This window comes from Tetrao urogallus, assembly GCF_951394365.1.
Source record: "Tetrao urogallus genome assembly, chromosome: 5".
NCBI lineage: Eukaryota > Metazoa > Chordata > Aves > Galliformes > Phasianidae > Tetrao > Tetrao urogallus.
The window spans coordinates 55377783-55405397 of NC_136818.1; the positions used below are offsets into that span (position 1 = coordinate 55377783).

The following is a 27615-nucleotide window of genomic DNA, read 5'->3' on the forward strand; positions in this document are numbered from 1 at the left end:
ACCAGGAGAGCTCGGTGTGCGGCGTTGGAGGAGGCAGCTGGGGATTCTGGGTGCGAGCATCTCCAATTCTCAACCACTGACTGCAGAAACCCTGCGAGAGCCCAAAATACCTCGGCAATCCTTTCCACAGGCCTGGTGCTTGGCCAGGAAACCCTCCAAACGCAATCAAGAATAGCGGGCGAGTTTGGAAAATCTCGGCTATCTTTGCCGCTGACCTAATTCTAGCAGTAAAGCTGAAAATCCGCAGGTCGCAGCAAAGCAGGTTACTGCCGCCTCTGCAGTGAGGCTGCTGCTGGCCGACGCAGCTGCTCCGTGGGCACGTTGGTGGCATGGAGCTCTGCTCAGAGCGGTGTCACCATGCGGGAGTGCAGTGCGTGTCCCCGGCGGTGATTAGACCAGTATTAGTGGGAACGGGGGCACAGGGCACCGTTGGCTATTTCAAGAGCAAGGCTCTATTTTTAACTGCCTTTTAAGAAAGCCGGAGATTTATTAGACCAGACTATTTATAATTAACTGGAGTGGGCTGCACGTTGATGTTTAAGGCTTGCTTTGCATGTTCCTCAATAGACAAATGCAGGACTGTGACCATATCTTATTGCTAGGTAGTGAAACTGTGATATTTGCAGCACTGAGAATGAGCACAATCAGAAAGTCGGTGCCAAATGATCTCTCGTGCAAGAGACTCTGGATGTGACCGTACTGGCAGCAAATAGGTCAGAAAGTGAATGGGACGTGGAGCATTTACAGTCTGTGGTGGCTGCAGGGTTTAGGACAGTTGCAAGCACAGCTGAGCCCGACAGGGATTTATCTGGCAGCGCTGTGTATTGTGATACGTGAGGCCAAAGTTCAGTTAATTAGATTCACCGGGGATTAAAAAATACTTTGTGGGTAATGGCCAAGATCAATAATAATGAACCCTTGATATATAATTTCAGGGGGAGATTAACTTTGATAAATTGTAATAGACTCGAGAGCATCTGTTGCTATTTGATGTCTCTTAACAACTGCCCAAGTTTTATTGCCTTCCAAAGGAAGGCAGAAAGCTGTAGGGAAGCTGCGAGGGGAGAGGAGAAACTGATGAAGAGGCGCTGAGAGCATGGTGCTCGGGCTGGGTGAAAATGAAGGGGTGAGAGAAAATGCCAGGCATTGCTTACCTCAGTTCCTCTGCTGGGCAGATGGCCACTTCTGCTGCTGTCATCGCCTTCTCATTGCGAAGTGCAGGCTGCTATGCTTGATCTTTTACTACTGAGTTGTAGCCTCTCTCATTGGCCCCTCCGAAGACGAGAGAGGTTAGGGAAGGATGAGCAGTCAGCTAGCAAACAGCTGAGAGGAGGCACCTTCCGAAAGGATATTTTCTCAGCATCATTTTTATTACTGTGGGTACCAGTATTCAGTGCTTTTCTTTTGCCACTCTTTTCAGCATCCTAGTTTTTGGAGTCGTGGGATTACAGATGGTCACTTTATTATGGTATTAATTTAAATGTGTAGTCTTTAGCCCTCTAGTTCAAAGGGAAAAGCTTCAAGATACTCAGCACCAGTTACCTGCCTGTCGGGCAGCGTGTTACGTGGCAGAGCTGCATTGCCTCAATGTATTTGTTGGTTTTATTATTGCTGTTGTTATTAATACTGTTAATTACAGGTCTCTTAATTTGTGGTTTCTTTTTCGTCTGCCCTTGGTTTGAGAGCACAGTTAGATGCATGTTAATTCTCAGCATTTGCACACAGATCTGATCTGGTTAAGATCAGGCTGAACATTTTGCCTGCAGAATGTTTTCATTCCCTTGAATCCCTATGTACAGCATGTTGTCAAGGCTTTTTATTATCATTACTCAAGTTTCATTTCTTTGTTTCTTCCGAATGATAGGCTTACAAAAAAAAAAAAAAGTCTGGAGGCTTTTTTTTCCCCATTACTTTCTCACAATGCAGTTTATTAACATTTGCAATACAAACGCTCATGTACGCTGAGGAGCCGTGGGTAGGAATGGCAGGGAACAGAGGCGGTGAGCGAGTGTTGTGTTCAGCTTGGAGTGAGCACCAAAACACAAATAACTCCGTAAAGAGACCTGATGGAAAATCCGACCGAATGAATGATTGCACAGCGCAGGTGGAGAAGATGGGCTTTTACAGCGCCGTTGTGCAGCAGATTTCCTTCCCAGCGTGCGCCCGGCGGTGCTGCGCAGTGAGCGGTGCGTGCTGCTGCAGGCTGGGGCAGCGCAGCGCTCACGGTGCTTACATAACGCTCTGCAGCAGCGCAGGCTCTGCCCCAGCGCCCGCCTGGCTTTCAGTTTCTGATTCAGGCACTTGGCAGCATCTCCTCTTCCTTCTCTGGAGACGTGAAGGCAGGGGTCAGATCCTTCTGGGGACGGGGGAAGGATTAGAGATGAGCACATGGCAAAACCCGTTGTCCTGTGATGGCTGCTATAGATAAGCGAGTTTCTGACCTGTGAATCGTTTATGGGAGGAAACTGTATTTTCCCCCATTTTCCCTGTCCAGTAGTTTCTGCATGTGTTTCTCATTACTTTTATCTTGAAATCGTTCTGGTCCAATGAATTATTGATGTGGGGTCACTTGCGTCGCTCCAGGAATTGTTTTCTTTAACCAGCGATCCCTTCTGAATTTTTTAAGCCATCTATTAGCTCTGAAATCTAAACAAAGTTTGTGGTTTCTAATTTCAGGGTTAAATTGGACTCGACTTTGAAAAGGTGAAGAGAAAGAGAGCGCAGGGGAAGGATGACCATATTCTTTTTCATCTTAGGATCTTCCTTGTGCTGATGCTTTCAGTGCTTCTTGGGGTTTTTTGGTTTTGTATTGTTTATTTTATATACATATATAAATTTCTCTTGGATATCAGGTGTCTGATCCCGCTTCAGTGGGCCTTGAGCTTTGGTATCCTTAATGTTGAGCACAAGCTGAAATTGATTGTTGAATTTCGGCCCTATAGACCTGCAGGCATAGTACAGAAATATCTGTGAAGTGCTTTCCTTTTCCCTCAGATGCTCTTCTTTTCAACATATAAGAACTGGAATTCAGCATTTTGAAATGCTGTTGGTCATCTCCTGCTGGGAGGGAGGCTTGATCTTCTGAAGATGGGCAGTGTCTGTGTTAGTGTGCCTGTGCACATTTGTGTGTGTTCTGCACATGCTCCAGCCTTGATTCAGCACAGTCTCTCAGCAGCTCCTGGCTGCAGGGTAGTGCTGAGTCCTGTAAAGTGCTGCTTCAGAGCTGAGCATGCACGTGGTTTAATGACTTCTAGGCAGAAAAACTTTCTTCTCTCTGTTTCCATTGCTTCTGCCAATGGTAGAAGATGGGGGGGGGGGAGGGGGGGGGAGAAAAAAAACCAGCCTGTACCAGCAGAACAGCTGCAGTCTCTCCAGGGATGCTCACATTCAGGGACTTGCCCAAATCTGACTGGAACCGAGATCTCTTGGTAGATTTGGCTGCAGTTAGCCTGGGCTGGGCTCTCCAAGGGGTACTGAGCAGATTCAAGGGATGCTGTGTATCTGCTTGAACCCGATGGCTGTGCTGTCACTGCTGCAATCTGGAGAGAGACAACTCAAGCAGAGAGGCTGAGCTCAGCAGTGCTGTCCCTAAAAAGGCTCCTCGAGCACTGAGAGCAGGTGGGCTCCCAGGCCCTTTGTGGCCAACAAGTACAAGGCTTGGAGCTATGCCCCCAGCTCTGTGGGGCAGGGGCGAGGCAATCCCCAGACACAGGGGAGGCTGTGGTGCGGAGCTGACTCCTAATGCTACCCCTCAGAAATGTCTCTGGCAGAGTAGGGGGAAGGAAATGGGGATTAATTATTTATTTGTTTGTTTATGTATTTGCACCCAAACCACTTCCTGCACTGCAGTTTTGATTCAGGCAGTGGGGAGCCCGGTTTCCGCAGTGGGATTTGGATGCAGGTTGTGCAGTGAGACAGCTGAAGCTATGAGCAAAAAGCATGCAGAAATAAAGGTTTCCTCCCAGTACCTTATATAATCAGAAAAGATGATGTCATTGGGAGCCACAGAGGAGAGCAGGCTGTGAAATTACAGCCCTCTGCAGCCGAGCAAAGCCAAGTGCAAGCAGGGGCAATGTGGAGCAAGGGCTAGGCTCCTCTGGGAGAGGCCAGGGGCTCAGGCTGGAGGAGAACTGAGGGGGCTATTGGAAGTAGGTGCTTCACATACAGTCAGAAGCTGTCACACAGCACAAGGTGGAAAGGGGAGAGCAGCATGTGCCCAGCACACAGCCACAGAGCTGTTGTCTCAAAGGCTGATGCCCTCTCTCCCATCAGCAGCCCCCCATGGCTCGCTGTGGGTCAGTTCCCTCTAGTTGAAGAACTAGAATTGAAGTTCTCCTGTCCTCCTTTCTCTTCCTGGGATCAGGGCAGTGAGAGGCAGCAGCCCTCTGTGCCCAGCCTGTGTTGTTTCTCTGTTACATAACAATATGGGCATTTAGGCTTGTTTTTCCAGATATTGGCAGATGCATCAAATATTGGCATAACCCAGAGGTTTACATGGAAAGCCGGCAGGCTCTGTCTGGAGCCTGCACAATGCTGGCATTTTCATTGCAGGCAAGAGCCTGCAGTGGTGTCAAAGCCATGTTGTAGGTAAGCATGTGGGAAAGGCATTCCTGTTATAGCCTGACTCTGGGATTACGGCTACCCAGGTACAGCTACACGACTTGATAAGGAAGATTAATAGGCTTGTGATTGCTCTCACCCTGAAACAGGCTCTGCTAAGTTTGCTCTGATGCTTTTGAGCCTTGGAAAGCAACACACTCATGTGATGGCTCAGTGTGAAGGCTCTGGAGCTCACTTTCCAGCCCCTGTTTGCAGGGTGCCGCCGCTTTCTCTGATGTGCTGTGGTCCTGGGGCAGAAGCAAGACCAATCCAGTTAGAGTTTCAGCATTTGTTCTCTTTAAATGGTTGGATTTTTGCACGCAGCTTTCAGATGCCTGACAAGGTTGATTTTGCCAAATGCACAAAATAACCCTTTTGACACAGCAGGTCACAGTGCCATCCGCCTAACTTTGGGCAATCCTGTCTGTGCTCATTCCTACTCAGCGCTGATTTCTGTTCCTAGAACCACGGTTCCTGGTGCAGGGCCTTCCCCTTCCACCCAGTGTTTGGGCTCAGATTGTAAATGCACTGTGCGTTTCCCTCTGCATTTAGGAGTGCACCGTGATAAACCTGAAACTGGTCAGGCGTTGATTTCCCAAACTTATTTCCTATTGTACCTATGAAATGGAGCTGGCCCTGCTCCTCAGTCCCTGCTCTGCCAGCAGGCAGTGCCTGGTGTCACTTGGGACGACAAGTGCCAGCAAAGCAGCACTGCTCTTCCATTGCTGACCACATTGGACAAAGCACCTGCAGTGGGCGCACGCAGCTCCTGTTGATCAGCCTGCATGTTGAAGATGAGCTTCTAGGTAGCTAAAAACCAAAAAGGTAAAGCTCATGTTAGCCATATGTGCTTAGTATTAATAGAGTTAGTAGAGTTTGCCCTAGAGCAGTCTGCAGAAGGGAGAGATGAGATTGATATGATTTTTTTTTTCCTGTTGTTTGATTTATTTATTTATTTATTTTTATTATGACGCTCTCACCCTCCTTGTTGTTAATGTTTAATGAAAAACTCATGTTCTTCAAGGGCTTTGCTGGTCATACGCAGCCCTGTGGCTCCTCTTGAGACAGAATGCTGGACCCTTTGTAAAGAGATTTATAATAGAAATACTGAGGAGCTCCCAGCTACAGCACTGCTAGCAAACACTCCTCTGTGCTGACAGTTCATCAGCAAAACCCCTGACCCTTCCACCCTTAATCATCCTTGCTTGTCACTGACATAATTGCCTGATTACAGACTCTTCTCCCCCACCCCTTTCAAACTGGGAGAAATAGTGAATTTGAAAAACAAATGGAAATGAACTGTCCATGCTCTTTATTTTTTTTCCCCCTGTATTGAGTTGGATCAGGCTAGGATTCGGTTTCTTTGTGTATGAGCAGGGGTTGGGATAGGCTTTCAGGACTCTTTTCCACTGGTGTTTCTTGCATGTGAATGGTGAAGCTGATGTCATTGTGTTATTGATTGAGATGACAAGTTTAAACATAAATCATTAATGTCTGAGAAAGAAAAAGGGAGGGGGAGAAAAAGGCAACCCACGCTTGATAGTTTTCCATAAATCTACTGTCTGTTCCTGCATATGCGATACAGAGCAGGATCTGTAGGGTCGCCTTTCCTGTGCAGCCTGAGGATGATGTGCTTTGCCACTGCTGCCCAAACCATTTTCCCCACATATCACATTCTGCGGAAAATGGCTCAAACCATCAGCAGTGCTGTTGTGCTTGAGACTCTCTTTGGAGATGCGATACAAGGTCAGCAGGCTGCCCAGAGGAGGGGTTCAGGCTCTCTTGTTCCCTCTGACCTTGCACCTCAGCAGCCTTTCAGACTTGGGCCCAGTGCAGTGCTGGGGCCATTTAATTGCCAACAGGGATTGTTTGGGTGTGTTAGGCTGACTAGTTTTGTTCTTTGCTCTTTCAAATTTTGTGTAAAGAAATGTTAGAAATGTTGCTTGGATTGGTTCGTAGCACATGTCCCTGAACTGACCCTGAACTGACAGTGCACAAGTGTGCAGTGGTAGCAGTCATTTGAAAGTGCTCTCACAAAGTTCTCAGCACAACAGCAAGCAGCCGAGGGAAATGCAACCCCTAAGATATTAGTACAGATTGTGCCTTGTGTCTGCACAAAGTTCATCCACTGAATCAGATTATCAGTTCAGACAGCAAGAGAATAAACAGTGTCTGTCAGGGGTTAGCAATCGTGCAAGTATTGGTGAGCAGATGCTGTTTGCAGTGTAAATAGCTTAGTGGCAGTTCATCCTGGCACCTGTGGGGAATCTTGTGATGCATGAAGGGAAGGAAATATGAAAAGTGGCTCACAGAATGGAAACAGAGAAGGAAATGACATTGCATTTCTGGAAGCTAACTCTGATCCTCTTCTCCCCTTGCAGCCGAGCTCACCTCCGCCTGTGTCTAGAACGCTTAAAAGTTCTGATACCACTAGGACCAGACTGCACCAGGCACACAACGCTTGGCCTGCTGAACAAAGCCAAAGCACATATCAAGGTAGGAGCTGCTTTTCCCAGCTTCTTTCCATCTGACTGGAAGTGCAATTCGGTTGCTCTCTCTTGCTGCTGAGAATGGTTTTGTGTTAAAGGATACTAGCACCTTTGTTTAATATATAGATGTATTAGGTAAGTGTTGCCCCCTATTTAATTGTTAGTCATTACGGCAGGCCACGTTGTTTGAAGAGTCCACGGTGAACTCCGTTAGCTATGAAAATGTTTGATTAGACTAAAGGTCTTGTTTTGTATTGTGGTCAGCCACTGACAGCAGAAGCTCCTAGAAGAAAAACATGCTTACCGCTGAGTAACTCCACTTTAATGGGAAATGCTTCTTTTTTTTTTTTTTTTTTTTTTTTTTTTTTTTTCCTGTTGTGCTAGTAAGTTTCCATTGCTGAAGCATTAGCACAAAACCTCAAGAGTGTGAGACAGGGTTGGCTTACTGAAGTTTCATACGTGAAGCAGCCAGCTAGCCCAGCACTTTTCTAGTTTCACTTCTGGCAGAGTGAAACATGAAAAGAAAATACAACGTTGCCAGTATCTGGAAAGAGCTGGAATCCTTTGTCGTAGCTCAGGATAGTGGGAGGGAGGATGGGTGGTGAAGGAGAAAAAGCACTGCTGGAGGGACGGGGTTAGCCTGAAATGACTCCTCCTTATGCAATGTGCTTGTTGTAGGAAACAAAGAACAGTGCCCTGGTAGATTTCCCAGCTGTGATCAAAGAAATCTGTAGTAGGTTATGTAAATCACTCACTAAATAGAAAACTGTTTCTGAGAAATCCTACTAAACCATGCAGCAAGGAATGCAGAGCTCCCAGGGCACGTTTTTATGTTACAGTGAGATATAACGAATAGTAGATTGGTTTGGTTAAGGGAATTGAGGCCCCTTTGTGGACATTCTTGGTAATGCAGGTGGCTGAACCTGTGCAGAATGACCCACAAGCTGCTACACTTAGTTTCATTTAGAGAGGCGTTGTCTTCAGAGCCTTTTGATACCAATGTACATGATTTATCTGGATTTGGAAACTGGAAAAGTTGTGAAGAGGTAGCGTAGAAACTGCCAAGAGAGGCTTCTGGAACCTGGAAGGCAGCTTCTTTCAGTGCTCTTTCAGCTTAAATCCTTTCAGGATCTCAAAATGTCTTAAATAAAGCAGGTGGCTGGGCAGTAGGGGTGGGAGGGAAAGATAAAAGGATGAAACTTGTTACTGAGATGTATTTAATCATGTCAGAAACTTGAAGAGGTCGAGAGAAGAAGCCAACACCAGCTTGAGAACCTGGAACGAGAACAAAGATTTCTAAAGAGAAGACTGGAACAACTACAGGGTCCTCAGGAGATAGAGCGAATACGAATGGACAGCATTGGATCTACCATTTCCTCTGATCGTTCAGACTCTGAGCGAGGTGGGTGTCTCTGAATTGCTGGTGAATCTCCAGAGCTCTGAGAGGAGGGAGCACGAGGCAGATCCATTTCTTGTCTCTCAACTATGCCCTTCTCTGTGACCTTTGGTATTTAGGCTACTGATTTTGCTCACACACGTGTGCACACACACATACTCTCCTACGAGGGCAGACTGAGCGAGTCAAGGCTGTTCAGCCTGCAGAATAGAAGGCTCTGAGATGACCTGATAGCAGCATTTCAGTATCTACAAGAGAGCTACAAGAAAGAAAGGGACAGACTCTTCAGCAGAGTCTGTGATGATAGGATAAGGGGAAATGGTTTCAAAGTAAAAGAGGGGAAATTTAGATTGTGTATAAGGAAAAAGTCTCTTATGGTGAATGATGGTGAGGCACTGGAACAGATTGCACAGAGATGTGATGCAAGCCCATCCCTGGAGCCATTCAAGATCAGGCTGAATGGGGTTCAGAGCAACCTGATAGAGCTGTGGGTGTCCCTGTTCACAGCAGGGGAGTTGGATGACCTTTAAAGGTCCCTTCCAATTGTAGGGATTCTATGATTCTATAGCATACATGAAAATTTTTGTCTTTTGCATTAATTAAATAGTTTGGAAGAAGCATTGCTTTTGTCAACTCATACAGGTTCCTATGGCATTTAATGTGACCTGTTCTCTAATGAGCTCTTTGAAAAGTGAAAGCATTCCTTACAAAAACATTAACGGCTGTGGTCACAAGATGGTAGCCAAATACTTGTTGTCAAAGATGGAATATATGTGGTTTTTGGTTTTTTTTTTTTATGTTTTGGCATCAAAAAAGCATGCAGCAAGACGACATCTAACTTCTCATTCCCTTCAGTGTATTTTCCTGTTTTCAGGCTTACTGTGGTGTAACCAAGCACAAACAGAACTAAGCAAATTGACTCTTAAAATTCCAGGCATCATTCTGCCACCACCTCCCTTTCTTTTCCAAGCTTCCTATACGTTCATCTCAATTAAAACTGGATAGAGGTCATCTGAATAGCTAAATTAATTTGAATAATTTTCTATTTTGAAACATGTCAGCTGTGGATCCTAGGTAGGCACAGTAGGTGTTTCAATGCTTACTGACAGCCAAGCACCCTATGTAATTTGTGTTTGAATCTACAGTTTGGGGGGAAAAAAAAAAAAGGAAAATTTTAAAATGCTGTGGAAACCAAGGTGCCTGGTTGACTAGATTACTGCTTTCTAATTCCTTCTTACAAAAAGAGATTTAAGCTTTTAGTTCTCCCATCAGAAAATAACCCAAATCCTCATGATAATGCCCTCTATTTGTGATCCCAGCTTTCAGAAAGTGATGCCAAGCAAGTAGCATGGTACAAGGCTAACTTCATGCTCTGTTTTCTCTCTTATGCTCTGTTTTATCCTTTTCTTTCTTTTTTTTTTTTTTTTTTTTTTTCCCCAACACTGGGGTGATACAGTTCCAAAGAACAGAGATAAAATAACAAGTTCAGTGCATGGGTGGCCCACCTATGCTGGTAATGTGGCCTGCATGCTCCCTTTGCAAACTCCCTAAGAAAAACTGCAGGCTGGTAGCTTATCTTTTTATAAATCATGTCCATAGCCTACCTCACTTCAAGGAAAGAGCATTGAAAGTCTTCCTGCCAGACTGCTGCCTCATCTCTACCGAGGGAGTCCTGGCAGTTTGCTGACCTGAAAGGAGCAGGTGTTTGTGTTTGTGGTGCTAATGTGTGTGTGTTTCTCTCATTTCCTTTTTTTAGAAGAGATTGAAGTGGACGTTGAAAGCACAGAGTTCTCCCATGGAGAAGTGGACAATATCAGCACAACCAGCATCAGTGACATTGATGATCACAGCAGCTTGCAGAGTATTGGGAGTGACGAGGGTTACTCCAGCGCCAGTGTCAAGCTCTCGTTTGCTTCCTAGAACCAAGTGAGATGACAGTGCAGGGTGAATGATTTCACTGGGGTGATCAAAGTGGGTCTTAGATGCCGGTATCCTCTTTCAGAAATGACGCATTGACAACGAGTCCTGGAGAGACCTGTAAATAAAACCTTTTGGGTAAAGGAAGAAACTCACATATTCATTTGGTCACGTTACCAATTCCAATTCCTGCTGGCAAAAAGTTAGACCAAACTGTAGTCCCATCGAAGTCAGCGATAACCATTTGTTTCTGTGGGACCTGGATATAGACCTTAGTGACAAAACACTTTGTTTTGAATTTATTTGTTTGAAAGAGGATACTAGAGACTCATCCCTCTCTTTCTGTCATGAGATCTGGGAAATGTCAGAATTTTGTATGTTGCATTCAGGCTGAACAACCTAATTTAGGCCCTTCTGAAGAGCTTTTGTGGTCCTAAAAGGACCATGTCCTACAATTTATCACCATCCAATGCTGTTGTAATGTACTAGGAAATTTTTGAGGACATAAGTAGCCTAGGGATAACAACATCAACAATAATATTAAGGTCTCATTCTGTGCCCAGAGAGAGGGGCAGCAAAGAGATGTTCAGGAAAGAATACCATTCAGCTCAGCTTTCTGTTGGACATCATTTAAAAAGTAAGTACCTCTGACGCGTGGCTAAAGCAAGGGGTACAACTTGTAATCTACCAGCACTTCATGGGCTGTGTCATGCCTCAGGCTGTGACACCAACAGCAGATCTCCCGGTAGATGCGTGCCCATACGCCGGCACACAGCCAACTGAGGACAGAAAGAAACCAGCACACAGAAGAGGTGATATGCCAGAAAGTCATGCCCAGATACTGAGCCACTATGACCTTTTTATTTGATGAGATTTTTTGATAAACATTTGTAAATGTGTTGGGAGAGAAAACACCCCAAGTCTGATGCGTCTTTTTAGAGCTTGTCCATACAAAACCTTAGATGTCTTTTATATGAATTTATGCCACGAGAAGATCTCTGTTTTGATGAAGCACTTGACCCAATGAAATGCAAAGATGCTTTTTGCCGTGCACACAGTGGATGGAGGCTGTGCTAGCTGCAGAAGGCCAGATTTGGTGAGGGTTTCTTCAAATTTCTTTTTAGAATCATTCCCTCTGCTGACTTTTGAAGTTCCAGTCCAGTAGTTAACCTAGTTAAGCTCAGCACGTCTCTCACGTTAATGTAATGTTTTTGACTGCACGTCCTGTTCCCAAGGGCCTTGCCATCACACCTGTGCAGGTGCTGTTAAGAGCTGTTCTAGCAAATGTTTTCTAATTTTCTCAGAGACGAGCGTTCTAACCTGCACTTTGAGGGCTTTGCTTTTTTATTTTTTGTCTTTTTAATGGCCAGGATTATTTCATTTTCCAAGTTTTAAAAACCTTAATAGAGTTCTCACCTATGGCATTGTTTGAAACTTTGTATATCCTTAAGTAATTTAACTACCCCTCATTACTAAGAAAAGAAGAGGAAAAAAATGCTTTATAAAATTCATAACTTATTGCTGATTTGAATGGGTTGTTAATTTCAGTCCTTTAGACTTTATTTTATTGTTTTAGGTAGGGTTGGGCAAAAAGGTAAAATAAAAAAAAAAATAAATAAAAACAACCATATTTAGCAGTGCAGTGGAATTGTGTTTAAATGTTAGCATATGGTCCCCATTAAAGTAGCACTTTAACGCCATTAAACATTTCTGTATCTGAATTGAGTTGTGTTCTTCCATCTTGGTCATTCGTATCACTTTAGCTGACACTTTGTTCTTCTTGTGCCCTTTGATCCCGTGATGAGAAGATCTGGAGTGGTTCTGCTGTCGAGTTGTGCATTACGATGAATTGCCTGTGTTTAACTATCCTGGTGTTTTCCCTGCTCTTCTCAAAATGTGTCATCCCCTGTAAGAGGCACAGCACATACCCTTGAGTGGAGAAATAATCTTTCCATGGCTATAAGCTTCTGTTTGTTTGGTGTGCTTGTTTTTTCTTTTTAATTATTTTTAATTTGTTTATTATGTCTGGATCAGGTTGCTTGTTGTTAAATCTATCTTCACTTATGTGTGTGTAATACAGTGGCTCAGTACATCTGTTGTTCCTTCTGGGAGGTGACCTGCAAGGAACAGGAGTCTGTCACAGACTGAATTGAGTGCTAGGTTAATTAATAGGGCCCAAGGGTTTTGGAAGAAGAATGTGCTGCTCAGATTTGTTTGGGGCCCATATAACCTCTGAATGACAGGAGTTTGAGGTAGTGATGAAGAAGAGGAATCTTCAGCTCTAGCAAGCCTGACTTCATTTATTCATTATTACTCTACTTGAAAGTGTTGATCACTGGCAGCCCTGGTGCTGCGCAGCTGAATTCCAGTGGGAATTACTTATCTAACAGCCTTTTTCTTTAGCTGTCTCAGCACCTCTTCCTTCCTATTATTCTTGTTTGTTTTAAATGGCCACTGGGGAAAGAGTTATCACACCTGAGAAATACTGAAGTTCAGGAGTTGCTCTGTTCTCTTAGTTGGTATAAAACTGTCATGCGTCTATGGTTGGATTAAATGTGATTGAAATGTTTGCTTGCATGCAACAGGGCCAGTATCTCCCACGTTTTATACCATTGTGGGCTTGGAGGAGTCTGGTATCAGCTGCAGATACTGGGGGAAAATGTAGCAGGGAGAGATGAGTTTATCGTGACTTCACCAAGGGCAGATCGTGCCTGACCAATCTGATGGCCTCCTACAGTGGTGGGGTGGCATCTGTGGACAACATAAGGGCAACTGATGACATTTACCTGGACTTCTGTAAGGACAAGTTTCTCATCTTTTGAAAGCCGAGATGGTCCTTCGTACTGCTTAGCTTTAAGAGAATCCATAGAGCAAGATTTATTGGCCCTAGATGTCTACCCACCAGATTGTTTTCACCCGGAGTAATGCCGTAATGTGGGCATGGAGTCGCATTTCCCTTTTATATTTGCAAAATAGAGTGAGATTCTTTTTATGGTTTTCTTCTTGTATGCTATTGTTTTGTGGCCTACTTTTATGTTTGGAGTGTAACAGAAGCCCTAAATCTATTCCCTAGGTAATTTTACAAGAACATGGTGCCTCTTCCTATGAAACAGAATCAGATGTGCTTTCTTAGGCAGCACACCCACCCGTGCACACACTCAGCTCCTTCGTAAGCTCGTTCTGCCAAGTCTTCCCTCTGCAAATTACATCTCTGATGGGTCCTTTTGCTACGGACAAACCCATTAAAAAGACCATCCGGCATTTTCCTTCTTTTGACACAAGCATATTACAGTATGTCATCTTGTGTCTGCACACAAGGTGGAGATGACTATCTGGCTGCATTTGTCACGGTTATCCTGTGATGAGTTGTCACTTGAAGGTCATTTTAATGTCCGTTCCATTAGAGGCATGTCACTGACGGAAGGTGGTCACAAATCTGTCTGTCTCAAGAAATCTGTGGGTCAACAGGAATCGTGCTGACTGCACGCATGGATCATTTTCCAGGTTTTGTCGTCGTCTTTTCATTCTGTTTGTTTACTTGTCTGTTACCGGGCTCTGAGCTCCAGCCTCTCCTTTTCTGCTCTTTGTTCTCTGCTCCCTGTTTGTAGCCCATGTTTTTGTGTTGCTCTGTTGAAACTGAAGAAATACTTGGCCTCACCATTTTGTTCACTAATTGGAAGAGTCTTGTTTTCCCCAGCACTGTAAGCTATGATTGTTATATGTTTTCTGGCACCAGCTCTATGTCACTAGAAAGAGAAATTCAGGTAACTTCCTGGAAGGTTGTGTTGTTTGTTTTGTTTTGTTTTGTTTTTACAGCAATTTATTCTGAATTTAGAGAGGGCACTACTAATATTAACAAAGGGGGGGGGGGGGGAATCCATAAATAACAGAATAAAAACGGTAGTGGTTTTTTTTTTTGTTTGTTTTCCTGGGGCTTTGTCCTGTGGACAGATTTCTCTGCTGAGTGATTAATTCTGTGCTCTGATAGTGACTGAAACGCCTCTGCATCTGAGATAAATCCTCTGAATTGTCCTGCAGACCCTCAGGGAAGAGGAGTGCATCTCTCTTCCTCTGTGTTCTTCAGTCTGCACAAGGTATCTAGAAAATGAATGCTGTTGAAAATACTGATGTGCTGTCAAACGTGCTTGAAATTGGCTGATAGATCTAAGTGATGGCTGGGAGGATGAACATCAGGCAGAAGAGTGGTTGACTGCATACGCAATGTTTCCCTTTGGAGCTACACGTACAGAAATGTTTAACTAATGATGATACCTTTGTGCTGAGCCTTGATTTTGCTGCTCATTTCCTTCTGAAAAGAGGAGTGATGTGTTTAATTATTAGGCAGAGGTAGGAATACAGAAGCAGTGGGTATTGGTGCTATGGTTGTGCTAAGTACTACTAAATATATGGTATTTACCATTTCTGTTGTGGTGGTGCTCTGTTTGACCAAAGCTGAGGAATTTTCTCCAAAGGGAGGATGCTGTTTTAGAGGTCTGGAGAGACTTGTGTTCCTCGGGGTACAGGAGAGGCATCTGAGAGCTGGATGGAAAGATGATGCACGCATTGCCTGCAGCACTTGGCTGTGTGGGGCTGTAACAGATGTCCCTGCAGGCCAAAGGCGTGAAATGTTTTCAAGAAGAGCCTTCAATATTAACCACTGTTAAGGCTATGGGTAATATTTGATATTTTTAACATTGTCCTACCACACAGGAAAAAGTTGTTCCCTTTGGTTGTGGTACCCACATGAAGCCTAAGGATTGCCTTGGGAAGAAGCAGCTGCTCTCTGGGACATGGACAGAGGCTGGGGCTTTGCAGGTCACCTTTCTTACCCCTCCTTAGTGCCGTGCTTCTGTGTGTGTGATGGAAGGGCAGGGAGGAGGGCTGGCAGCTGGGCTCGACATGCAGGGTGCTGTTCTGTGAACGCTGCCCCACTGGGAAGGAGCTCACATGAACTTGCCTGTCGGGATCCTCTGCTGATAAGTCATGAGGCCAAATGTAAATCCAAAATCCATGCTGCTGCTTAAAGGGGCTCGATGCTGACTTCAGTGGGACCAAGCAGACAGCTGAACGTTTCCACACATCCACTTTTTCTTCCAAACATCCTGATTAACAGAGTGAGCTGGTGGGGTGAGCTGATGAATTTGGCCTTTAACGAGTCGTTTGACTCCTAGTTGCCTCCGTGTCTTCATCCATAAAATGTGGATTATAGTCTGTTGCAAGCTGCAGTCTTGCAGGGAAGTTTCATTTTAATATGACGTTTACTCAGAGGAATCAAAGCACTGCACGAGGTTTACATCAGTCTTCAGCTGGTGGAGGGAGGGCAGTGGCTTCAGCGCATTTTTAGGGAGTGAAGAATGGTTCCAGCCAGCGCTTGTGAAGCCATGAGGTGTGTTTGCATGCTGGAGATGTGGTGTTAACAAAGCTAAGAAATCAGGCAGAGAGGAATAATGAGTGAATGGCTCTGAGCACTGGTAATAGTGCTAATCCCACCTCTGGGGATGTTCCCAGGTTGGGATTTTTCAGCAGTAAGATTCTCTGGAGTGTTTCATCATATGGATCTGACTGTTGTATGTATGGATCTGGAGGACACTGGCTTCCTATCTCCTTCCAGCTAGCCATCACGTGCCTCCTCCATGAAGTGATAATGACAGGTGTAGGTTGGGAGAAGACAGATGTAGCATTCATCTGTTCATCTGCCATGATTCTTGGTGGAAGAAACAGTAGTGAGCTGGATTGGCGCTCCGTGTGTGTGCTGTCAGCTGTGGGCAATCTGCCCCCTCTGTGATGTCCACTGAGTTTGTGAATGTTGCAGCAGGGCTGCATTCCTGCAATGAATAATTACCATCTTGAGGAACATGCAGCAAAAACGCGTGTCATCAAATGAACATAAATCACTTTATGGTGGTTTTAAGTGTGGCTGCTGGTCAGAACTTGCATGTAATTCATTCCGTGACAGACTACCGGTGATCTAGTTTGTGCTGAAGTGTTGCTAAGGTTTGGAAATGCTTTCAATTTATCCCCTTTTCAGAGCAGTTTGCCTCAAAACAATGAATTGGTTTGGATCTCCTCCTAGAAAGTTTGGTAGAGAAATGCTCTCTGCTTTTCTGGAGTAGTGGTCGACTATACAGAACAGTATTGCCTTATGAATGTTCAAAAGGTCTGTTAAGAACATAAGGCTTAAAGCCTACATCACTTGATTTCTCACTGAGAATTTCTCTCTGGGAAGCAGTATCATCTTTCAATCTAGGTGAGAGTGAGACATTTCCAAACATCTTCCATCAGCATTCATCATGGGAAAGCTTTGCACTTCTGTATGGACCAAAGAATCATAGCAAGGTGAGTTCAGCTCAGAAAGATCATTCCTTTACAACAGGAAATAGAGTGCTTTTGTGTAGCTGCCTTCACTGAAATGTCAGAACCTTTGAAGTCAAGAGAAGTTGTTTAATTGATCAGGTCATATGTAGCTAGCTTGGCTCTATGGCATGGATGTTTACCATACCTATGATGCAAACATCTCTGTCTCTTTTGCAATGTGATTTAAATGAAGCTTTTTGAAGATCAGATAAAGATTGGACAAGCAGTGCAATGCAGAGCAGTACCACCTGCACAGCAGCGGTACTTTCCTTGGGCCTGACCCAAGAACACTTTCAGTAACCCCATTTTTAATTGCAAAAGACACACAGTAGTGGCTGTTTCACAAAGTGCTGCCAATATGCCAACTCAGGCTAGTAGAGGAAGTGTAGAAACTTACCATCTTTTTGGCTTCTAAACTTGTCCCATGTTGAATTGTAATTGCTTAAGTTCAAACTCCTTCTTTGTATTTACAAACAGCTCGGAGGCCAAACAGCTCCAGAAATAAGTGAAACAACAGTCACAGTGGATTGCCATGACCATGAAACTTGCATTGGTCAGTATAAATCCTCTCTTACATCTTTATGTTGAACATATTAAGATGCTGGTAAAAATTATTAATTTAAGAAATGTTAACTGATACAATGGCAACATTCACAGCATTTAAAATCATTACTCTTAGGACTGTTCTGAATGCTGGCAGTAAGTTACGAGTCTCAGATTTGCACTGTCTTAATTTCCTCAGCAGATTGCAGTCTGTACAAGACTGAAGCTGTACTGGATAAACTGTTTTTTGTAGCAAGAGATGGACATCCTCTAGTGCTAGTCTTGGACAGTAAAGAAACAAATATGTATGCTGACATACTTTTCCAAAATGCCTCTGCTCTTTTTACTCCTATGCTTAATGCAAACTTTTCCTCCTTCATTTTGGTATCTTTAAAGTACTGTCTGTTATGAGGTGCTAGCACAGGGGTAGGTGCTTATTCTGCTTGCCAAGGCTGGGTGTCAGAAACCACTTCAGGTCACTTCAGCTTTTGTAGAGTAAGGAGGGTTTTTTTGGCATTGCTTAACGATTCCTGTTTTTGAAAGTCCTGCTGAGAAGTGACTCGATGCTGCAGAATGAGGAAACAGCCACGTAACCTAGTTTTACAAGGAACAGCTGTGGGCAAGATAGCAGTCTTAGGTTTTTGTTTTGATGTTGTTTGTTTAAACAAGTGGTCTTAAAGCCACTCTCTCTGTTCCATAGCTCAGGCCACTCCAGCCACAGTGATAGAACTGCCACAAGCTGGTGTAGGCAAGGCATTTAGGGAAAAAAGCTTTTATCAAAGGTTTACTTAGCATTTCTTTCCAGTGCCCACCTGCAGCAAAGTTCACGAGGCAGCCAACAGCATAAAAGGTCACTAAGTTACTCAAAGAAAATGGTGGTTTTTTTCCTGTATCAAGTCACAACAACTGTATTTGAGTCTCCCTAGTTTTTTAAGGGAAGGGATCAGCACAAAGCCCATGAAACCAGCTGGCTGTCACTTGGGCTGGGCTGTCAGAAGGGAGGCTCACATACCATTGTGTTCTGGTGACTTATAAGCTCTTTACAGAACTAGCTAACAGTCCTGTGATAGACCATCTATTATTATACTTAATATATTGAAAGATGAGCATGTCAGCATACATAGCATGTGGTCCATCTCTTTCTCCAAAGTTTTTTTTTTAAAAAAAAAAACAAAAAACAAACAAAAAAAAAAAACTGATCAGATAGTTCCCACAAAGGCAAATGAGCCTTCCCTTAGAGTTCTATTTTAGTGCTTTTTTGTGTAACCTTGAGGAAGTGCTCCTTTGCCTAGTGAAAGCAGCACAGAACCTCTCTCACAGCCATCTGTAAAAGACAACAGGTGACTTTCCCCAAGGAGATGTAAATGTTGCAGAACTATTACCAATGGCATAGCTGAGACATGGCCTTTAGGGTGCAGGTACAGTACAAACCCTTTCTCCTAAAAGCAGTGGGCTCTTCCCTCAGATTATTTTAGTTTAAATAAGAGTGTTTTTCTAGGCAGAAGAAAGTTTACACCTACCTCCAACCAGCAGCAAAGACGAGGAATTAGGATCTACTTGAGTTTGCATTGCTAGTGACCTACTTTTGATTCACTTTTGAGTTTCATGTTCTCTGTACCCACTTTTTTTTTCCATCTCTCCCGTGTAGCATCTGCAGATGCTACATTTACCTATAGCATGATTATTTATGTGCCCAGCCACACATATATTATGTTCATACTATATTGACTTATATTGACAAGTATATCCAGCAGATTTTAAACACTTTATTTAATAAAAGTTAAACATACAAAACTGAAATTAACACACTTTGTATTCATAAAAATCACCTTCTCCCATTATAGGGAAAACTTCTTTCTATGCATGGATTCTAAACTACCAGTTGTAGAGTTTAGCTTGAGTTGTGACTCAGGTAACTGATGGACATCTCCACCAATCAGTGCATCAACAATTGCTGACGTGACCTGATCTAGGTAACAAATTACAAAATGAGCTACATTAACATAATATACAGGGAAATAACGGTCAGGGTTAATGAACAAGATGCACCCTTTAATCATTTAATGGGAGAAACAGCTGATGTACTCTTGTCCATTAACTCAGCCCTAGATTTTACAAAAATAATATCTACATTGTATACAGGGCTACCCATTAAGTTCTTTGAACACGTTACAGATTCAGAGATGGCACCACTACCGTAAGTGGGAGACAAATAACAGAAGAAAGGCAAATCACATGGAATACAAAAAAGCAAGAGCTTTTACACGTGGCTTCCTGAATAGAACTGAAGGGGCTCAGCAGCACTGTAAGACAGCTGAAGTTACAATGAACACTAGGGCCAGTCAGTTATTTACGGACAGAAACTTGAGACTAACCTTCACTCACTCACAACTAAGTGGGATCTAGGCATTCATACCTGCTATGCTTTAGTACTACTGTACGAGATGGAGGCAGCCCAGACACGAGATGTTACTGTCTGCTCAAGGTCTGTGACCATACCATCAAAACTCTAAGCTTGAAAACTGCAAGAGGGGAGGTGATGACATTTCCAAAGCATAACTGTCCAGTTCTCCCACCTCTAATCCCTGGGGCAAGGGGGCATTGCTTTAAGCACAGTTCTGTTCTTTGAAACTGAAGTCTCTTCCTATGTTGTTCTGGTTACGTTTCAATAACTTCCTGTTAAAATTTGATGACTATTAAAGAAAAAGATCTCCTCTACTTTTAGCACAGGAAATTTAGACTGGAATTAAAGTCAGATTTATTGTTTCTAGCACATGAATAATACTTAGCGATAAAAATCACAACAGCCCTGTCCTGCCCTCATTTACAGCTGTACTATCTGCAGTGGATTTGTAAGGGAGTAATTTAGAACCTCCTTTGTAATTCCACATGACTTACATGCTATGATGTAATCTTTCTCCCAGTGCTGCAGCAGCTCTGTAACACAGAGCTTGTCACTGAGACCAGCAGACAGCACTGTGACTACAGAAATGAGGGAGGCTTTATAGGTGCCATTTTTATACCACCACTTTTCTTAAGGAAAAAAAAAAACTTTAGTATCCATACAAATGGAAGAATCCGGAGATCAAACTTTCAAATAACTACTGCTTTAGCATAAAAGGTAGCAGCAGTTCATGAAAGCATTTACCCGCAGAATGTGTTTTAATGCAACCACCAAAAAAAATGAAGAGGAGAGTCAAATCAATAGTTGGAAATTTAAGGCTCATATCAGCTGAAGCCAAAGTGATGGTGACAAAATGGACTACTTGCTATGTGCCAACAAATAATTTACTTTTAGAAAAATATAATGATAAAAAGATAAGTGAAAAGCCCTGCAGAGATGAAGTTCAACCTTTTTCCCCTGCTACTGAGGCATCAAATGCCTGACGTTATATTTAGAGGTATCTTGATACTGTGTCATAGGTTTGTCTGCAATTCCACATGTTCCAACTCCAACTTTGCCAGTTACACTCTCTGGGGAAGCAAAAATACTCCGCTTTACCTGCAAATGGAAGAGAAAATACAATTTCTCAATGATGACTGACTCGCTTTTAGAAACAGACAACCATTATTATTTGAAGCGTTTCAGAACCCTCAGCTTCCTACTCTATAGGCAAGCATGCTTTCCAGAGGCTAACTCACCTCTGACATTATTAGCAGAAGAGGCAGGGCTGGAATATGCTGGATGGGATCTTTGCCCTCGCAGCCTTGGGTCGAGCCAATAATGAATGCAATTCAATAGGGACCACCTTACAAGGAAGGTACGGGCTTGTAAGGGGGAATTCAGATTTAGCACCACGTCTAGCAGCTCTCTTGGCTGAGCCATGACACAAGTTTAAGTAAAGCTGCAGGATGTCCTTGCTAACTTCTCTGCAATGTGCTTCCTAGTCCACAGTAAGTACTGCCATGTGTGCAGCATCATAAACATAAGAGGACTTTGTTGGTTTAGATAGGCCTCGGGATCTTAACTCCAACAAACGCTGCACTGCAACTCACCGTGAACCCACTTCTTTGAGGTAAGTGGGAGCTCAGCCTCATAAGAACACCCCAAAGTCACCCAGTGCAAAACCAGGCCTTGAAAGTACAAAATAACCAACTGCACATTTCAAATAAGTCACAGGTGAACAAACTACCTTTAAAAACACCTTCTTCCCCTCTCCCAAGTTACTGCACAGAATTCTATGATCTTTAACTATTGACATATAGACAAAAAGCAAACAAACCTGGCCTTTTTTGTTTTTAGAATATGCTCTGTTGTTGAACTGTTGCCATTTGACTTTCTGGTCCTCTCGTTCCTGTTCGAGTTCTTTAATTCTCTGAGCTTTTTTCAAAGCTTTTTTCTTTTTATACTCCCGTTGCTGAGCTATCATCTCTTTTCTGGAAGATAGGAAAAAAAGAGATCCTTTATGTTCGTGTCTCTGTCTTTATATTCGTAGAGTATCCTGTAAGAAACTAAAACCTCTCTGAAAGGAGGGCATGCACAACAGTTATTCTTAAGTAAATACATAAAACAAAGCTTGTAAACTATGTCAAATCCTGGGAGGAAAAAATTCTCTCCATGCTAAAGTGTTACAATGCTCCTTTATGTATTTTGGGCATAACAATAATGGCCACCTGATAAAGACCATGTGAAATGCAGCAACCCATGGGACTGAAGCCAATTTATTTCCAGAACTGTAGATATATCTTCTGGCACTTCTACATTTCAGAAGCATTGAGCGTTTGGAAAACATAACTAGCTTGAGAGAAAAGTCAAAACTTCTCTGAGAGACTAAGCAGTATTGGGCAGGGGTGGAAGGAAAGGAGCACAAGTTATTTCATTGAAGATAAGGAATTTCACATATAAATCTATGCCAAAACCATGTCCCTCAGAGTGACCCTGTAAGGTCAAGTTCTGAAACCCTACTCCCTTTTTTTGTTCCCAAAGGCTTTCAAACCTGAAAAATGCCCTGAATACTTTTCTTTGTCAGGCACAGTAGGCTACTGAGTAAAGCCCATCTCCCCAGTGATGGGATCAACAGAGAGACACAGGCAGGAGCTTTGCAGAGATGTCAGTGTACTGACTTGTGAGCCAGGTACCAGATCTGAGAGCAGCCTGCAGCACACCTGGGCTGTTAGCCTACCCACATACATATTTGTTATCTTGAGATAGCATAATCTGAGTAAAACAGTCCTGTGTTATCTTACCAGGACAGGTAACATACAATGCCAGCCACAATATTCTGCTGAACGCTGTATGCCACGTTGATTTATGATCCTTCTTAACAAATATGTGAATGTACAATAATTCTAAGATTCTACATTGGCCAATTCTCATAGCTGGGGGGAGAGGTGAAGCCAAGTAGCTTTCAGATTTAGGCCTTCATATTACTTACTTGGACATGGGTTTGTTGCCACTGTCCTCTTTTGCTTTTCTTCCCTCTTCCACAGGCTTGAGGTTGAACAGCGGTGTAACTTCAGCATTCCCATATCCAGCAAAAGTGACTGCAGCTGTCCCATTCTCCTCATCTATTTCTTCAATCTCAGCTTCATAACACCTGTAAAGATATCATGGCTGTAAGCATGTGAGTAAAGGTTTAATACTCAGCCCATCAACATCTACACTGTCAGCCAGCTAATGGCATAAAGTAAAAATAATTTGCAAATATCAGCCTTCATTTTCAGGGACAACACAGATCACACCAAGAGGTTGTTCTTAAGGCCAAAAGGACACAAGTACAAAGATTAGGTTCTGTTGACCTTAAGCATCAAGAAGCAATGATCTCAGCAGTTATCAAGACTAATGATTAATGCTTGGGCAGTCTAATCAGAAATCTTGATTTTGTTTCTAATTCTGGCAGGCCACGGGACTGGGGAAAGCCCCAGTAAGACACAGCATTCCAAGAGTACAGCGTTCAGGGAATTCAGTGACAAGTTTTAAAACATGGTAGCTCGTGACAAGCAAGATTTGATCGTTTTCTCTTCCACATGAAGAAGAGTTGAGAAAACCTCAGGCACTAAAAATATTTCTTCTCCAACACTTACAAAGTTTCAGAAATTAGGAAGTCAGAATAAACTGGTTTGGTTCCCAGAACTTCTAATGCTTGTGCACCAGAGAGTAAATCCAAAAATTCCACAGCTACTTTACATAGTCAGTTATTTCATAGCCAAAAAATAACATTTTAAGTTAAAAACTAATTTCCAATTATTCACACAAATTGAGATACAGAGAACATTTTTTCTTGATAGTGAAATATTACAAACACATGAATATGATACTATGAATCGAATAGCCTGAAACCTTCATGAAACACTGCCATAAAATCAATTAATGAAAGTCTGCCATTTATTACATTAATAAATGGTCGTTCACCAATGCTACTGTCCTTGTGTGAGGTTAGTAACAAACAGGGCATTTCTAGGAAATGACCCCACAGCTCTTTGCTTTATATCTGCAGTACTGATCTTTATTAAAGGGGTACCATGAGAGCTAATTCTGTAGTTCTTTCCCAGTTTCTTTTTGCTTACTGGTTGCCCTGGGGCAGTTCAAGCTGAATGAAAGTCTCTTACCATGAACTATTTCATGTAACGGTTAGAGAAGTTTTCTACACTTACTGTCCATCTTCACTCCATATTGCCATACACCTGTCCCCAACCTTCCAGGAGTGACTGGGGAGAGCAGAAGCTGAACTGTCAGAACTTGCAAGAGTTTCTGAAGGTTGCGTAGAAAGGAGATCTTTGGTCAGTTCTATGACTTCCTACAAAAGACAAAAGTAACAAAGAATAATTTTTCAAGTCCTGTTGCCGTTCATATTTTAAAACTGCACACCTACAGAAGAGATGTATGGGCTTCACTGTATCTCGGTAAAGACCCCCATACCTTCCATAAAACTTTAAGTCACCTACTATTTTTATTCAATTTCATTCTAGAGGCATAAAGATACAGCTGGACAGCCTCGAGGGAAAGGAACTAAAAGAAATAACAGTGGTGTGACGTTCTGTGTGCGCGGCTGCACGTTCCTGTACTCTGCTGTACATAACACTCCTGTTCTGTCTAGCCAGCAGTTACTTCCATCCCTTCTGCACTGGGACTAGCTGACTATTTTATATACAGTCATCCATAAAACACACAGCTGTAATTGTAGCAGATCTAAGTAATCTAACACTTTTCAGTTTATTCAAAAATAGGGGGATTGGCTGAACTGATGCACTCGAATCCATGGTGGAAGAGTGCAGTGCTTTCTAGGACTGACACTCAGTAAAGCCCTTTCTTTTCTAAAAAGCATTCTGATGCATATTAAAGAAATAGATTTCTTTAAGTCATTTTAGGTGTTCCTTTTTCTCCACATTCAGTGACCTCAAGATTTCAGGTCAGCATTCCCTTACTAATCCAGCAAGTGTTAGGTTGGTTTTAGTTCATGTGCTTAACAAATTTCTCCACTTCCTTTAAGCACTATTTGCTCAAACAGGAGCACACAGCCAGCCCTCTCCCCCCAACTTCCACCCCATATTATGTTCTCATTCCCCAACGCTGAGACCACTGATTTTGACTAGGATTAACAAATACTTAGGAGCCAGCATCTAAAGGAACGTTTGAATTTTCTATGTAAGGCAAGGAAACTCTGCAGTCACTATAACAATTTTTCACACCTTAAGAGCATCACAGCATGAAACACTGAAGCTCATCCAACTAACAGCAAATAACTCAGTTATTGACAGTTACAGATAAACAGTAATCTGTTGTGAGGGTCAGCAGAGCCTCAATTTTCCTCACAGCTCGTTTCAGCTGTGGACTTAAGACTAGCTCAGGAGAAGGTGGTGAAGAAGCTATTCTTCATTCCTCAAGAACATAAGTGATCCTAAGCAGTTCCCAAATAGCAGGTAAGCACAACATACCCTTCTGCGCACTTTTATCCAATAGCCTACACAACCAGAATGAATGTCCTGTTTGTTTGTTGCAGCTGTTAATGTCTTAATTAATCAGCACCTCTCTAACAGAAGCTCTGTTCTTTGTTTTAAGGACCTGCCTGTTTCTGAATTTAACAGTAATCACAATGGGTAGCAACCACAAGCACAGTGACATGCTGAAAATTACTTCTATTTAACTTTGGTCTCTATCTTCTGTAACATCATAGCTGACCCAAAACAGACTCTGAGGTTCAGAAAATACAGCATCAGCATAATTTTTCCTTCCAGGTGAGAAATTTCAAACTGGTAATCAACATACAGCTAACTACATTCTGAAAATCAAGAGGCATGGTTTGAAATGGGTGTCATCTCAGCATGTCAAATACATGTAAACTGAGTACCAGCACGTCAGCTACGCAAGCTAGCAGCGTGACACACAAGTGCTGAGTTGTTCTCACCACATTTGTTGGTGGTTTGTGATAGAACTCAAAATGGGAGCAGCTGGAAAGCAGTCCACCAGGAATTCTTCAAATCTGATGAAGCATCATTAAACATGAAGCAAAAAATAGCAAACTTTGGGTAAAAATCTTCCTGAGGTAGTTCTGTAGCAGTCCTTAAGGGAATAGCTGATTCAATGAAAGCTTTTGAATGAGAGACAACCACAGCAGCTTAGTCCAGCCAACTGAGCTGAGCAGCAGGGCGGGCTGCCACGTCTCTGGCACAGGAGTGTGACCTGCAGAGAATTCCTGTGTGAATTGGTCAGGGCTTTTCCTCACCAGCTGCTCTCTAAAAGCTCAGACAGAACTTGATATTTTAGAGTGCAACACCTGCTAACATCATCTCCAACTACAGAAGGTGGTGGCTGTCATCAATTCTACTTCATGCAAAATGCAAAGTTTGTTGCTTTGCTGCATGGACGATGTCCAAAGAAGCTCTTCAGTGAAACAGAAGGCAAAGAGCAAAACATTTATAAAAATTTCTTGTAATATTTATTTTAATCCCGTTAATCAGGAATAAGCTCGGTATACAAAATGCTGAAGTGCATCTCTATTTAGAATGTAAAAGGATCTTTCAGTTTCATGGTAAGTCTTTCTAAACAAAAGACTGAACAAAAGAAAAGCTACACAGTCAGGACACAACTCGCCAAACCCATTTTTACAATTGTTTGGTTGACATATCAAGTCTGCAAAACATTGTCTATGTCATTTGCAAGGTGGAACATATGAATAGCAAACCTTTTGGGGACGAAAGTGTAAACATCTTCCCCATTCTGTGCAGAAAGCTTTTATAAAAAAGTTTGCAAGTTGTCCTTTCACATCAATGATCTCTGCATATCAAAGCCGAGGTCGTGTTGATATCATCCCATATGGGTTTTGCTGTGCATTTTAAAAATATAAAAATATACACACGCTTTTAACAGTGTACAACAAAGGACATTAAGATGATCTATTAAGTGCCCCGTGGGCAGCAAGCCTTTGTAATTTAAAGGAATTCTAAAGATCACCGACTTGAGGCACCGCTTGTATCTTGGTTGATGCATCATTCTTAGTGCTGCTTTTCTATACAGAATAGTGGCTTCTCAGTTTTGTACTGGGCTGTTCTATGCATCTTGACATTTCATCATGTTAAAGCAATCCACAACAGAAAGGATGCAGCATCTCACACGACATTTGAACAGTACTGCTGTTTTCTTATACAGCAACGTAACTTTATATTCACAAGAATCTAAAAGCCCACTTATCTTAAAATTAGCCGGTGGTCTTTCTGGCACTGAAAGCACACTGGCACCTTAAGCACAGAGATGGTTTTAGCTTTTTACAGGGCAGGATGCTCAAGCATTTAAAAAAACTGCAGGTAGCAGATGAAGGGCACATCTGTCTTCCTTTGTAATTTTGTAACGTTAAGGAAATTCTATGGCTGTTCTTTCCCCCCTAAACCAACCCTTCCATAATTCCAACAAGTTATGAGAAAATGAATTAGTAAACCTACCGACCAAAGTTTCGGTTGCCACAGGGACATCTAGGAAAGGTGAAAAACCACCGAATAGCCACGGGCCGCTCCCACCCCCTCACCTGTAAGTCCTTCTTTAGCTTCAGCAAGTCCTCGTTGTCGGCATTCCCAGACAAGGCCGCCTCGACCTGCTGGAGCTGCGCCTTGTAGCTGGCCAGCTGCTTGGCCAGGTCTTCGGACATCTGCGGGAAACGCACCGCTCAGACACGGACGGCGCAACGCAGGGCGAGCAGCTTCTTTACCCGCGCAGAGAACCGCTGCAGGGATGATGGCCTGCGTTGGCCGCCGCCGGCAGGCTCGGGCAGAGGCCGATCCGAGGCCCAGCCGGCACGCGGGCCTAGGCCCGGGCCCGAGCGCGGGCTGCCTCCGGGAGGGCAGGGAGAGGCCGCGGGGCGGCAAGGGAGGACCGGGAGGGACCGA

The 27615-nt window shown here is 43.2% G+C and overlaps 2 protein-coding genes across 2 annotated transcripts in view; one reads left to right on the top strand and one right to left on the bottom strand.

Moving 5' to 3' along the window:
- The window catches only part of MXI1 (MAX interactor 1, dimerization protein), a gene marked incomplete at both ends in the record, with an annotated part of 41724 nt that extends 31320 nt beyond the window's left edge, over nucleotides 1-10404 (top strand). The window contains 3 exons of the mRNA XM_079536591.1: nucleotides 6981-7095; nucleotides 8319-8490; nucleotides 10241-10404. Of these exons, the coding sequence (XP_079392717.1) occupies nucleotides 6981-7095; nucleotides 8319-8490; nucleotides 10241-10404 (451 nt within the window). The remainder of the gene's footprint in view (nucleotides 1-6980; nucleotides 7096-8318; nucleotides 8491-10240) is intronic.
- Nucleotides 10405-20662: 10258 nt separating this feature from the next.
- Nucleotides 20663-27377, bottom strand: SMNDC1 (survival motor neuron domain containing 1; the record flags this gene model as incomplete). The annotated part of the gene is made up of 5 exons (XM_079535755.1): nucleotides 20663-20800; nucleotides 21522-21675; nucleotides 22674-22835; nucleotides 23893-24035; nucleotides 27258-27377. 5 exons carry the CDS (start codon nucleotides 27375-27377, stop codon nucleotides 20663-20665), a joined length of 717 nt encoding a protein of 238 aa, XP_079391881.1.
- Nucleotides 27378-27615: the final 238 nt, after the last annotated feature.